The following is a 13,172-nucleotide window of genomic DNA, read 5'->3' as shown; positions in this document are numbered from 1 at the left end:
CTGCAACGTTGCTGCAACTCATTGTGTTTACTGGGATTCCTGAGGTAAAACTATTCGCGATAATGATTAATAAAATGTGATTAAAGTCGTCATACTAGACCCAAATCATGCCAAGGAAATCACTCAGCACGTTAAAGTTATCACTACATCGATGTAAAAAGCCTGCAAATAGAGTTTTCTTGCACATCTGCACTAGATATTCATCTACATCTACATCTACAAATTACCCTGCGAGCCACCTCTAGGGTGTTTGGCAGGGGGTGATCAATCACCAGCATGCAGCATGCATTTGGACTCCCACATGCACACCACACCGTCCAAGAAACGTCCCGTATAATAACAAACTATACTACTATATGCTGTTAGAAATAGAATATAGAATAGAAATTCAGAAACATGCAGTAAGTTTTAAATAGGTTAGTAGGCTACACTACAAGTCATGCATTCTATTTACGCGTTCTATTGCTGCCGTTATAATCTCTTATTGATCGTGGAAAAAATGACATTCGGAATCTGTCTGTTCTGCAATCTATCTCTCTTATTTTATTTATATGATCTGATCTTCCGTAGTACGTTGGCGTCCGCAAGATATGGTTAACTTCGTCAGAAAAGACACTGCTCTTGAATTTATCTAAAAGGTTTAGTCTATTTTTCAATCTACGGTCCGACAGAGATTCCCATCCGAGTTTATGTAAGAGGTCAGTTACACTAACAAGACTATCGTAACGACCTTTCACATACCTGGCAGCTCTTCTTTGCACGCGTTCTAACTCTGTTATTAAGCCTTTTTCATGAGGGTCCCAAACACTGGCAGCGTATTCCAAATGTGGTCTAACAAGGGAAAAGTAGCTAATTTCTCTCACTTTGTCGTCGCACTTTCCTAATATTCTTTTAACAAAACCCATTTTACGATTAGCTTGACCGGTTATTTCTCGAATATGTTTATTCCACGATAGATCATTATTGAGTCTAACCCCTAGATATTTCACAGATTCAACTGCCTTTAACTGCGTGCCCCGAATGACATACATCTACATCTACAAATTACCCTGCGAGCCACCTCTAGGGTGTTTGGCAGGGGGTGATCAATCACCAGCATGCAGCATGCATTTGGACTCCCACATGCACACCACACCGTCCAAGAAACGTCCCGTATAATAACAAACTATACTACTATATGCTGTTAGAAATAAATATAAACATAGTTACGCTGTAGGGAGTTATTCTTCTTCCAGAAATTCATTACGACGCATTTTTCCAAATTTAATTCTAACTGCCAAGCATCGCACCAAGCTTGGATAGCAGCAAGGTCATTCGTTAGTTCATCTATACCTTTGCTGGAACGAATTTCTCTGTAAACTACAGCGTCGTCTGCAAATAATCGTAACTTACTCTGCACTACTTCGCCAATGTCGTTTATATAAAGAAGGAATAGGAGTGGGCCAATGACACTACCCTGATGAACGCCAGAAGTCACTCTAACCTCATTGGAGACTGCACCGTCTAATACTACTCTTTGGACGCGGTCGCTCAAAAATTCTCTAATCCAGGAAATGACATCTTCGTCTAGACCATAAGATTTCAGTTTTATTATTAACTTTCCGTGGGGTACTTTATCAAATGCCTTTTTGAAATCAAGAAAAATCGCGTCTACTGGAATGTTGTCTTCCCCGGAGACTAAAATATCGTGGGCGAAAAGCGCTAACTGAGTTTCGCACGATCTGCTTTTCCTGAATCCATGTTGATTTCCCAATTAATAAGTTTTGCGCGTCTAGGTGTTTCATTACCGAGCTGACTACGATGTGTTCAAGGACTTTGCAAGAGATGGACGTTAAAGATATCGGCCTGTAATTAGATGGCTGTTCCTTGTCTCCACTTTTAAATATAGGCGTTACATTAGCGATTTTCCAGTCATTAGGTACTTCGTGTTGCTTGATGGATTTACTGAATATTAACTGCAAGTAGGGGGCAAGTTCTGAGGCTAGTTCTTTATATACGCGAGAAGGGATTTCGTCTGGACCAGGTGATTTATTTGGACTAAGCGATTTCAATATATTTTCTATTCCGAGCGTACTAATGTCAATAGCTGGCATCTTACGTAGACAGGGATTGTCATCGGTCTCGGGTGAGTTTTCGGAAGGCTCCGTGAAAACGCTCTTAAAGTAGGAATTTAATAAATTGGCTTTATCGTAACTGCTTGTCAACACATCTCCATTGTCGTTTCTCAGCGAACATACGGTAGATCGTTTACCTTGAACTTCCCTAACATATGACCAAAATGCTTTTGGGTTATCCTGTAACTGCTCTACTAGTGTTTTTCTTTTAAAATTCGTGAACGCATTCCTGAACGCTTCCTTCGTGGCGGCTTTAGTCATCCTATATTTTTTAATTATTAGCTCGCGTTCATTAGCGGATAAATCCGTGCTGACTTTTTTCATTTTAGCATGACACGCTCTCTGTCGCCTCAATGATTTTCTCACTTCCGCGTCGTACCATCTCGGTTCGCTGCCTTCTTTTACTTTTTTACTAGGGATGTAGCTATTTATTCCCGAAGTTACGAGCGAAAGAAAAGCTTTCCAAGTATTTTCTACATTTAACTTTAATACTGATTCTTGAAACTCGGGGAAAGCATTTTTCATATGACTCTTAAACCCATCAAAATTAGCTCTTTTAAAAATGAAAACTTTACGCTCTTTTTTAAAGTTTACAGCGGTATTTAGAGAAAACTTTGCAGTTACTACCCTATGGTCACTTATTCCTTCGACAGTGCCAACGTTTATTACCTGATGTGGTATATTTGTCGAGTATATATGGAGTAACTACGAAATGCAGTGGTGTGCATCAAGTAATCCTCTTAAGCTTACAAAGGGAAACTGTAGTCTCACTTCATTCACATTTCAAAGCTAAGGTTGATTATTTACAATAATTATATATTATGGCGTTTGAGTTTGTAATTATTATGGAAACCGATTTAGACTAGTTGTTAGAGTCCGTAGCTACCACGCGGGGAACCCACGTTCAGTGCTTCATGCAGGCTTACATTTTTCCACTTTTTGTTTGTATTTCTTTTGCAGAATCTTACTTTAAACTTCTAATTTTATGATTTTCAACCAAAATAGTGTGTTCGGGATTGAAAATCTTTCACATGTGCACGCTAAATCGGTTTTATTATCCTTTCGGTTTCGATAGTTTTTCTCGAACTGCTGTGGCCATTTCGGTAACAATTACCAAATCAGTATGATAGAATTTATCAAACAGGTTTGGTAATTATTACTGAATTTTTCAATGTGCCATATGAACCCAAAAGTTAGATAAATTTCATCAGAAATCGATATTTCAAACCAAACTTTTTTTTCCGTGTAAGAGGAACGATAGACCGTTCGATAGATTACGAAACACTTGGTAAATTCTATCAAACCAAATTTGCATAGCAATGTGGAGTTTGATAATTTTTACCAAACAAGCAATCACCTTCGTAAAATTAATCATAACTTCGATAAAAGTTATCAAACTCAGAATCGTATTGAATTAATTCGGTTATTTTTACGAAACTCTTCCGTACAATTGACCAAATTATGCAATACCAAAATGTTTGATGAAATATATCAAGAGCTCACGCCAGCGTTTCGTAAAATAAATCAAGTGCTTAATAATTTGCATCAAAGTTTAAGTATATTTAACAAAAATACTTCCTATCACACCAGTTCGATAGTTTTAATCAAATATTTTTTTTCCGTGCACCCTGCTGGAAGCCCGAATAGCCTTTTTCGAATATATTCGCCGAGGAAGCATCAGATCTTACTTCAGTAAAGGAGGATTTTTATTGAATAGTTTTTTTAATAAGAGCATATAAACGCTGCTGATACGGTTGCTTAAAGAAAGAAATGTGTATTTTAATATTATAAAAAAAGGGTGTCCTAAGTTGATTGCATTTAATGTAGGTATCTGAAAGGCACGTTCTCAACTACCCTATACAGAAGAAAATACAGCAATACAATCAAAAATAATTATAAAACTACTTTTTAAATCTAGCTATATAGAATAAGAAAATAAAACACCCCATCTAGGCCCTGAGCCCCATACTTAAATTTTACATATAACCACGTTTTGGTTTAGAACAAGAAGTGTTTTACCTGTAAGATTCAAGAATGGGACCTTGAGCTAAGAAAAGGTGGTGCAGTTTCTTTTCAGTTGTTATAAAATCATGAGGTTAAAAATTAGTTTTATAAATATTGCACCGCCTAGCTCAATGAAATGATCTTTGCGAATGCAACTCATGCGCAAGCTCTCAGATAGGAATTCTATCCCACGACTGTAAGTCAACTCTGCCTTATAACAGCGGGCCCTGGGCGAAATGTGCTATCGGATAGTGTGCTGAGTATCATTGCTGTCACTTCACCACTTGGAGAAATACAGCGAGATCACCATTACCTGCACGTTATCCTCGGTTGCCAGGCACCCATTCAGACCTTAAATGACTTGAGTTGTCCTTCTCTCGTCCCCTTCCCCCCAGAGTTTTTCCACCGCATAGCAACTACCCTTAGATTCGTTATCTCACGTATTTGAAATTTTCTGCGTATGGAATAGATTAGTAAGTTCCTGGAAACATTGTGACTTCACTTGTGACTGTATCCCGCGTCACATTTCAGTAAAAACATGTTGTGTATTATGGAGAATTCCTCAGGGCAATGGAGTGTTTATTGCTCGTCAACATTTACACTCGTAGGGGTTCGGAGATTAGGGAAGAGTAGATGATAGGTGTAGGGCATTAATCAATGTTTCTACATCTTATAGTCACCAGTATCAGGCGTTTTAAGGTGAAATTGCTTCATATCAAATAAAATAACATATATAAATGTGAAAATTTCAACCAAAGGACTAAATGGCTGCTATTTTTTTTTGCATTTTAGTAAATTCTGAGGAGTGTCCGCACAATAAAGAATTCATAAAAATATTTTTCTTTATAAAAAAGATAATATACGACCGGTCAAGCAGGTGGTAAGCGTCATTTTAAGCCTAACCCATACAATACGGCTAGAAATAAAGAAAAAGTAGATGGAAATATTTTTTAAAAAGTAGACAGCAATGGAATTGATCTCAAGAAGACGTACGCCATTGAGCCCTGGTGCCGTAGGAAGATGCAAGACTGGATAGTTAATGTTAGAACGAGATGAAGAGGGTAGATGAAAGGGAACTTAGAAGCAACATGCGCCGAGGTAAGGGCCCGGTGGATGGGCAATGCCACAAGAAATAGTGATTTATTGCGAAATACAGGGTGGAGAATAATTGTGTCACTAAATTTTAACCCTAGATGGCTGATGCCAGATGAAGCGAGGACTCAGGAATGGGTTGATGGGTTACTTTTACGAGGGCTGGGTCTATTTAAGCCTTTTCTTTTCACCAGACACCTCGGAAGGGAGAGGACTGGAAGGAAATAAGGATAGGAGGCGCCATGCCACCGCGATGGGAGCCCGACGATGCCTCCAGAGATAGGGATAGGGAGATCCCAACGTCGTTATTGGGGCGACGTGGGCCACTACCATGGAAATCATAATTTAACCCATAATTAGTCGCGTCGTATCATATTGACCTAACTGGAGTTTCTCAAATAATGTTGAAAATAAGAAAACGCCGTTCGAAATTGATTAGATTTTCAAAGTATTGCTTTGTTTCGCGGCGACCGATTTTTTGACCCGACCCTTGTGCTTGTGTAAAGTTGCCTGTTGGCTACTCAATAAAGAGGCCGAAACCCGGAACGGAGTTACTTATTTTTACGGCAACAACACATGGTGTCAGGTGTGTTATTATGTCGAATAAGCAAGTCGAAGGGATAGGAGGTCCTACCTGGTCCATACCCCAGCAGTTTTCCTTCGTGGCGGAAGATTGGCCAAGATGGAGTCGACGGTTCGAGAGGTACAGACGAGCTTCTGGACTCGCCAAAAAGCCAGAAGATGAGCAAGTCGACGCATTGATTTATGCAATGGGTGACGACGCGGACGATATACTATCATCCTTCAACCTATCGGCGGAAGAAGAAAAGAAGTACAGTATCGTGTTTGGAAAGTTTGAAGAGCATTTTGTCCCGAAGGTAAATATAATTTACGAACGTGCCCGTTTCAACAAGCGACTGCAAGGAGAGACCGAAACGGTGGAAGAATTCGTTCGTAATCTGCATATTCTCGCTAAAAACTGTAAATTTGGCACCCTGCGTGAAGAATTGGTGAGGGACCGTCTGGTAGTTGGTTTACGGAACGCCAAGTTGTCCGAAGCCCTACAATTGGATCCGGAGCTTACGCTGGAGAGAGCCGTTACAAAGGCGAGGCAAGCAGAAGACGTGCACAGGCAACAGACGCTGATAAGGAGTAACTCAGGGGAAGATAAAACAGTCCACTCGCAGGCACGAGGATCTGAGGTGGACGTGGTGCGGAAGAAGGCTCCACGGCACCAGAAGGCATCGACGTCAACAGCCGCCCTACCCGACCAAATGAAGGTGAGTGGTCGCAAATGTCCACGGTGCGGGAAAACGCCGCAGCACGCTTTCGCACGATGTCCGGCGCGTCAATCTGCGTGCGCCCTTTGTAAAAAGAAAGGACATTGGGCAGCAGTTTGCAGAACGAAGGCGGTTGCTGAAATTGACAAGCGGCTACCGGGTGAAGACGACCATTTCTTTTTGGGAAGCATTTCGACGGGAGAAGAACCATGGAGGGTCTCACTCGTCATCGGTAACCAAGAAATCCCCTTCAAAGTCGACACAGGCGCGGATGTCACTGTCATCGGCGCCGAATTATTTAAAACGTTGAAGGGAATACAACTCGAAAACACCACAACATTCCTCCGCGGCCCAAATCGAAGCAGATTGCAGGCCAAAGGAAAATTCCGGTCACTTCTACGTTGGAAGGATCGCGTGTACGAGGACGAGATTTTCGTGGTGAATGGAGTTGAAGATGCGCTCTTGGGACGTCCAGCTATATCATCCCTGGGAATTTTGACTTGGCTGCGAGAAATAACAACTGGCCATCCGGAAGAAAATTACCAGGAACTTTTTCGTGGGCTAGGAAGAATGCCGAAACCTTACGTCATTCGCATCAAGGATGAAGCCGTGCCCTATGCGGTATCTACGCCGAGAAGAGTGCCCTTGCCATTGAGAGATAAGGTTGAGAAAGAAATCGAGAAAATGGTGGGGGAAGGAATAATAACGGCGGTAGAAGAGCCGACGGAGTGGTGCGCGCCCATGGTAGTAGTGCCTAAAGCAGACGGAGGAGTTCGAATATGTGTAGATTTCACTAAATTAAATAAATGCATTCGGAAAGAACAGCACGAACTGCCAACCGTGGATGAATGTCTAACACTGATGAAGGCTTCAGAAGCGAAAATTTTCACAAAATTGGATGCTTGCAGAGGATACTACCAAATACCACTAGAGAGGGAATGCCGTCCGCTGACTACTTTCATTACCCCTTTTGGAAGGTATTGTTTTAACCGGATGCCGATGGGATTATCTTCAGCTGGAGAGCATTTTCAAAGACGCATGTCTGAAGCATTGACGGGGTTAAAGGGAGTAGTCAACGTTATGGATGACATACTCGTATTTGCAGCGACGCAGCCGGAGCACGACGTGAGATTGAACGCCGTCCTCCAGCGTCTTAGAGAAAATGGGATCACGTTGAATCGCGAGAAATGCCGATTTCGGGTCGCAGAGACAAAATTCTTAGGTCATGTCATATCGGCCGAGGATGGAATCAAGCCAGATCCTGAAAAAATTACGGCAATAGAGAAATTGCCGCAGCCCGAAACGGTAGCAGAGATACGTCGATTTCTTGGAATTGTGCATTATCATCTGAAATTTCTCCCTCACTTGGCGGATGTTACCCAACCGTTGAGAGAGCTGATGAGGGAAAAAGAGCCTTTGCCATGGGCTGCTATGCACACCAAAGCTTTCCAAGAAATCAAGCAAAGATTAACTAGTGCCCCATCATTAGCCATGTACGAGACAAATCGACCGACAAGAGTATTAGCCGACTCATCGTCATATGGATTGGGAGCTACACTAGAGCAGCGGCAGTCAGATGGTGATTGGAGAGCGGTATGTTTTGCGTCACGGACGTTGACAGATACCGAAAGACGCTACGCCCAATTGGAAAAGGAGGTATTAGCGCTTACCTGGGCGTGTGAAAAATTAGCAAATTATTTAGTAGGCAAGAAATTTCTTCTATGTACGGATCATAAACCACTCGTGGCACTATTGGGAACAAAACCCCTCAGCGAATTGTCCGCCAGAGTGCAGCGTTTCCGTATGCGCCTCATGCGTTTCGACTATGAGGTAATTTATGTTCCCGGAAAGAAATTGTATACGCCAGATGCTCTCTCACGATCACCAATCTCCAAAACCCCAAAAGAAGGCGATATTCTCACCGATGAAGACGTGGAATTGTACGTCGAAGCTGTGAAAGCGGATTTACCAATGAGCGACAAACTCATGAAGGAAGTGTTGAAAGCGCAACGAGAAGATGAAAGAACTCGACGAATAACTAAGTATGTGAAAGAAGGCTGGCCACGTAAAGAGAAACTGCTGTTGGAGGATACCAGCTTTTACCACGAACGAGCAAATCTTTCCCTCCTTGACGGGCTACTAGTCAAGGGGACCAGGGTTTACATCCCGGAATCATGGAGGAAAGAGATATTGAGCCGTATCCACGAAGGTCATCTAGGTATTTCAAAGTGCCGGAGGCGGATGCAGCAGTCGGTGTGGTGGCCAGGAGCATCCCATCAAATACTGGAAATGATAAGCAAGTGCCCGGAATGTCTCGAACGTCGTCCATCGCGAGTAGAGCCGTTGAGACCTACGGAGACACCGGCACGGCCCTGGCAGATGGTGGGAATGGATATTTTTCATAGCAGAGGGCGTGAGTACTTAGTCATCGTAGACTACTTTTCAAAATACCCTGAAGTCGCGTATTTGGAAAATACGCGGGCCACGAACGTGATAGCGAAAATAAAATCAATATTCGCACGTCACGGAATCCCACAAGTAGTCCGAACGGACAATGGGCCACCATTTGGAGGAAGAGAGTTCCAGGAATTCGCGAACAAATACGGAATGGATGTCGTAACTAGCAGTCCATACTACCCAAAGAGTAATGGACTAGCGGAAGCAGCGGTGAAAACGGTAAAAAACATACTGGCGAAAGAAAGAGACCCGTGGTTGGGGTTTCTTGCATACCGTGCATCACCCATGGAGTCGGGGTATTCCCCAGCGGAACTACTAATGGGACGTAAGCTGAGAACGACTTTGCCATTTCATCCTACGAAGTTGAATCCCAAATGGCCCAGCCTCACGGTCCTACGGGATAAGAATAAGGTCATCGCGGAGAGACAGAAGAGGAACTACGACCGACGACACCGGACGAAAGAACTACCCCTATTGCCTGCGGGAGCCACCGTTTGGGTGAGAGATCGTCGGGAGTATGGAACGGTTGTCGGAGAGTCGGGCCATCCCCGGTCCTATCTCATTGAGACGGGTAGTGGAGTCATCAGGAGGAATCGGGTGGCGCTGACATTAGCGGAACGGCAGCCGAGTATTTCGAGTGATTATGAAGCATTTTTTCCAGACCTCGAGTCTACAGCGAAGAGCCACAGCCCACCAGAGACGGGAGTATTCAGGACGAGATACGGACGACTTGTGCGTCCCCCTCAACGATACACTCCTTAGACCCGTTTCCCTGTTTTATTCAGTGTTTTTTCAGAAGGAGAGATGTGGCGGGTTCGTCGCGGAGGCCCCATTTAATGACAACCCCGGATAGACAGCGGGCGCCGAGGTCGCGGAGCTGCGGGAGCGACGGATATAAAAGGCCGTGTCTTGGGGCAGACGGGGGTTATTTTGCTGTAAAGCCAGACTGTGTAAAGTTACTTGTTGGCTACTCAATAAAGAGGCTGAAACCCGGAACGGAGTTACTTATTTTTACGGCAACAACACAGTGCTTATCAGATATTTTCCGCCTTTGACCAGTCGATTTCATCTGTTTACTTAGTTTTATATCAGTCTATTTTATACTATAGCTGGCCATTTCTTCAAATGATGTAAAGCACAATGTATTTCCCTACTTTTATAAAATTATTGTTCCTATATATCGATGGCTAAGTTCTAACAACGCATATCTTAAATTCGGCCAGTTTGAGACAGGTATCTTAAACAAAGTGTAATAACATTAAAAAAATAAAAAACAAGCAAAGAACAAATATTTATTGGCAAATGAATGCTTCTTTTACAGTTTTATGAACTTTTGGTTTTTAATCTCAGTGTGCAAGTAAAAGAAAATAATTTGCTCTCCTGAAAAGTTGATATTTTTGACATACTTGATGTTAGAACTTAGCCATCGATATGTTCTCTGCATAAATATTGATGACGTTATCTATGCATCGGCCATATTTTATGTAACGTTTATTGTGTATCTAACTGAAAATTTAATAATAAAAATGTATAAACTATTTTTGAACATCTTACTTAGAGAATAGCAGTAAAACGACATCAATATATTGATAAAAATATTTGTAAATCTCAATAAATTCTACTCGGTGCACAATTAACAATAAAAATGCATAAACCATATTCGAACGACGTATTTAGAGAATAGCATATAAATGATGCCAATATATTGACAAAAAGTTTTGTAAATCGCAATAAACTCAACTCGGGTCGCTATGACACGACGCAACCAGTTACTTAAGTTTTGGGGTGCGACCAATTATGGGTTACTGTTTCCACAGAAACGAAATATTTCAGTACAAGGAAGAAAAATCCAACGATTTTCCGTAAATATAGTTGATGCCAGAATGAATAAAAATTAACGTTGATTTTTAAGAAGAAAACGCACCATTTCTCAACTGCAGAAACTTTGGGCCAAGCGTTTCGATTGGCCGCGAGGTTTCCCTGTTTCCGGATGCCTTGAATTCATCGCGATCTTCGGCAGACAAAGAATTAGGAGTCACGTGCGGTCTAAAGTATCCGGAATAACAGGGAAAACTCGCAGCCAACGCGGAACTCTTAGGTAAAAGTTTCCACACTTCAAATATAGTGCAATTTAGACAAAAAAAATCAGAATTATTTTATGATTATTACTGGCATCAGCTGTTCAGGGTTTAAATTTCTTGAAACTATTTTTCTCCACCCTGTATGATGGAGGAAAATAATTATTGGAGAAGGTCCCATTGGAAGGCCAAAAGAATGGTGAAAGGGAAAAGTACAAAAGAGTACGGTGAGGAAGTGAGAGAGGAATGTAACAGAGCTTTCGCGGAAAAGCGAGAGATTGAGAGCGGCGGATAACGCTTCATTTTCCACCATTCTTTCTCGTGCGAACCACCATTCAATTTGGCTAGAGTTAGAGATACATATTTGAAATATTTACGCCATGCTGTTGTGTATCACGTCTTAAGCGCTTACCTTTAGTTATGCAACTCACTATTCAGTGATACCACCCTAAAATTTGAAGACTTCGTATATTTATTGATTCAAATGAATTAGTGGCGGCTTTGTCCACATGTGAATAATTCAACATTTCCGCAATATAATGATACTCTTAATGGTACAAGTCTAAGTTAAACGATACATCATCTCGATTTTCAGACCACAGCGTGGGCCTACCCGCTGGATGACCGCATGTTCCGCTATCAATTCGTTCTGCAGGAAGGTAAAAAAAACGATATTTTCAAAACAAATTAAAATATTGTCGTTAAAATATGATGAAATCAAATTTTATTAAAAAATGTTAATGAATTTGTTATACAAAATGAATGTGTAAAGTAAATCTGTTAAATTACTCTGTAAAATAAGTCTGTTCTACGTTTTCTTCGCAAAAAATCTGCGCCATGTATATCATTGTCATATTTTCTTCTTTTCCTAATTAATGCTTGCAAGTTAAGCGGTTACCTCCATGTTTCGATGTTAGCGGTAACCTAGAACTTCCCTTTATATGTGAAAATAATTTTGTATGCTTCACAACATTTAATTCAATGCAGTTATAATAACTAAGGGCAAAAGGGCATCAGATTTAGCTCAACTAACCTGAGAAGCAAAGCTCCAAAGAGTCCAGACAGAAATGCCATGGAGAAAATTATGAGTTAATATTCCTCTAGCTGAACGTTTAATGATTATTAGGGCGTCTTTGATTCCATCATCATCTGCGTGCTGAAAAACAAATTCAGAAACACCGATTCTATTCTGCTTAAGCTTTTTTTGTCCGATGTATATCGTGCGATGCACCATTTAATCTTGTTAACATAAGAGATTTCCACGTATTTATTTGCAATTCGAGCCATAAATCTCGGAACAAACACGCGTTATAATCGCATGGAAAACTTTCGACATCTCTTGGATTTTTCCAGAACTACTCTAATTTTTATTGAATTCCACCATGGCAACCAGGAGACCACCACTTCGAGAATCACTGGTCAGTTTTTTTGCCTTAATTTATAGTTTTCAAATATGCGATAATCCATAAAATTCTACTTATAATTGTGATGTAGTCTTTCGGATTCATTTTTTTACCAATAAAAATAAATTATTTGGTCAAATTCGGCTATGTATCCCCGGAAAATAACCGCATTCGCAAATAATGAATCATCATTTTTGCAAACACGCAAATATGTAACGTGATTTATGTTGTACTTTGATTAAATGTCAGAGAATATTTTCACTTCAAAATATGAATTATTAACCGATTAAGGGTTAATTTATCTTGATTTGGTTTTGACAGTCGGGGCGAAGAACAATGTGGCTGCGTAGGTGGTTCCGCGGTGTCGAGATTCTAAAATCTCCATTCTTCTGGTGCTACGTCGAAGAAGACCTGAAGACGCTAGCAGCAGTGCTAACGAAACTGTTGTCATCAACAAGCAACCAGACGCGGTTGCACCGGAAGAATGGAGATTTTGGGGCGAAGAACAAATTTTTCAAATGTGTGAATTACGTAAACATTACAGTATTTTTATAGGATAAATATTCACGGGGGAATTCGAGCATGAACATTTCGGAAACCACCACTGATGCCCGACCAAATGGTCTAGTGGTGAGATAGCATAATTTTCTGGAAAGAAAACTATTGAATTTCACTACAAAGTCCTCGGAATGTTCGGAAGATACGCGCGATCCTTTTCAGGAATTCGTGAAATGAATGAATATC

At 41.2% G+C, this 13,172-nt stretch overlaps 1 protein-coding gene across 1 annotated transcript; it reads left to right on the top strand.

Moving 5' to 3' along the window:
• Positions 1–5,170: 5,170 nt before the first annotated feature.
• On the top strand, positions 5,171–9,709 carry LOC124163772 (uncharacterized protein K02A2.6-like). The gene is made up of 2 exons (XM_046540855.1): positions 5,171–5,216; positions 6,216–9,709. Exons 1-2 carry the CDS (start codon positions 5,171–5,173, stop codon positions 9,707–9,709), a joined length of 3,540 nt encoding a protein of 1,179 aa, XP_046396811.1.
• The last annotated feature ends 3,463 nt before the right edge of the window (positions 9,710–13,172 follow it).

This window comes from Ischnura elegans, chromosome 8, assembly GCF_921293095.1.
Source record: "Ischnura elegans chromosome 8, ioIscEleg1.1, whole genome shotgun sequence".
Classification (NCBI taxonomy): domain Eukaryota; kingdom Metazoa; phylum Arthropoda; class Insecta; order Odonata; family Coenagrionidae; genus Ischnura; species Ischnura elegans.
This window is presented reverse-complemented; position numbering and strand designations above follow the sequence as displayed.

Coding starts and splice junctions, on each gene's coding strand:
- LOC124163772 (XM_046540855.1), top strand. CDS start 5,171: ATGAAGAGGGTAGATGAAAGGGAACTTAGAAGCAACATGCGCCGAG. Junction 5,217..6,215: donor TAGAAGCAACATGCGCCGAG/GTAAGGGCCCGG, acceptor CCCTGCGTGAAG/AATTGGTGAGGGACCGTCTG.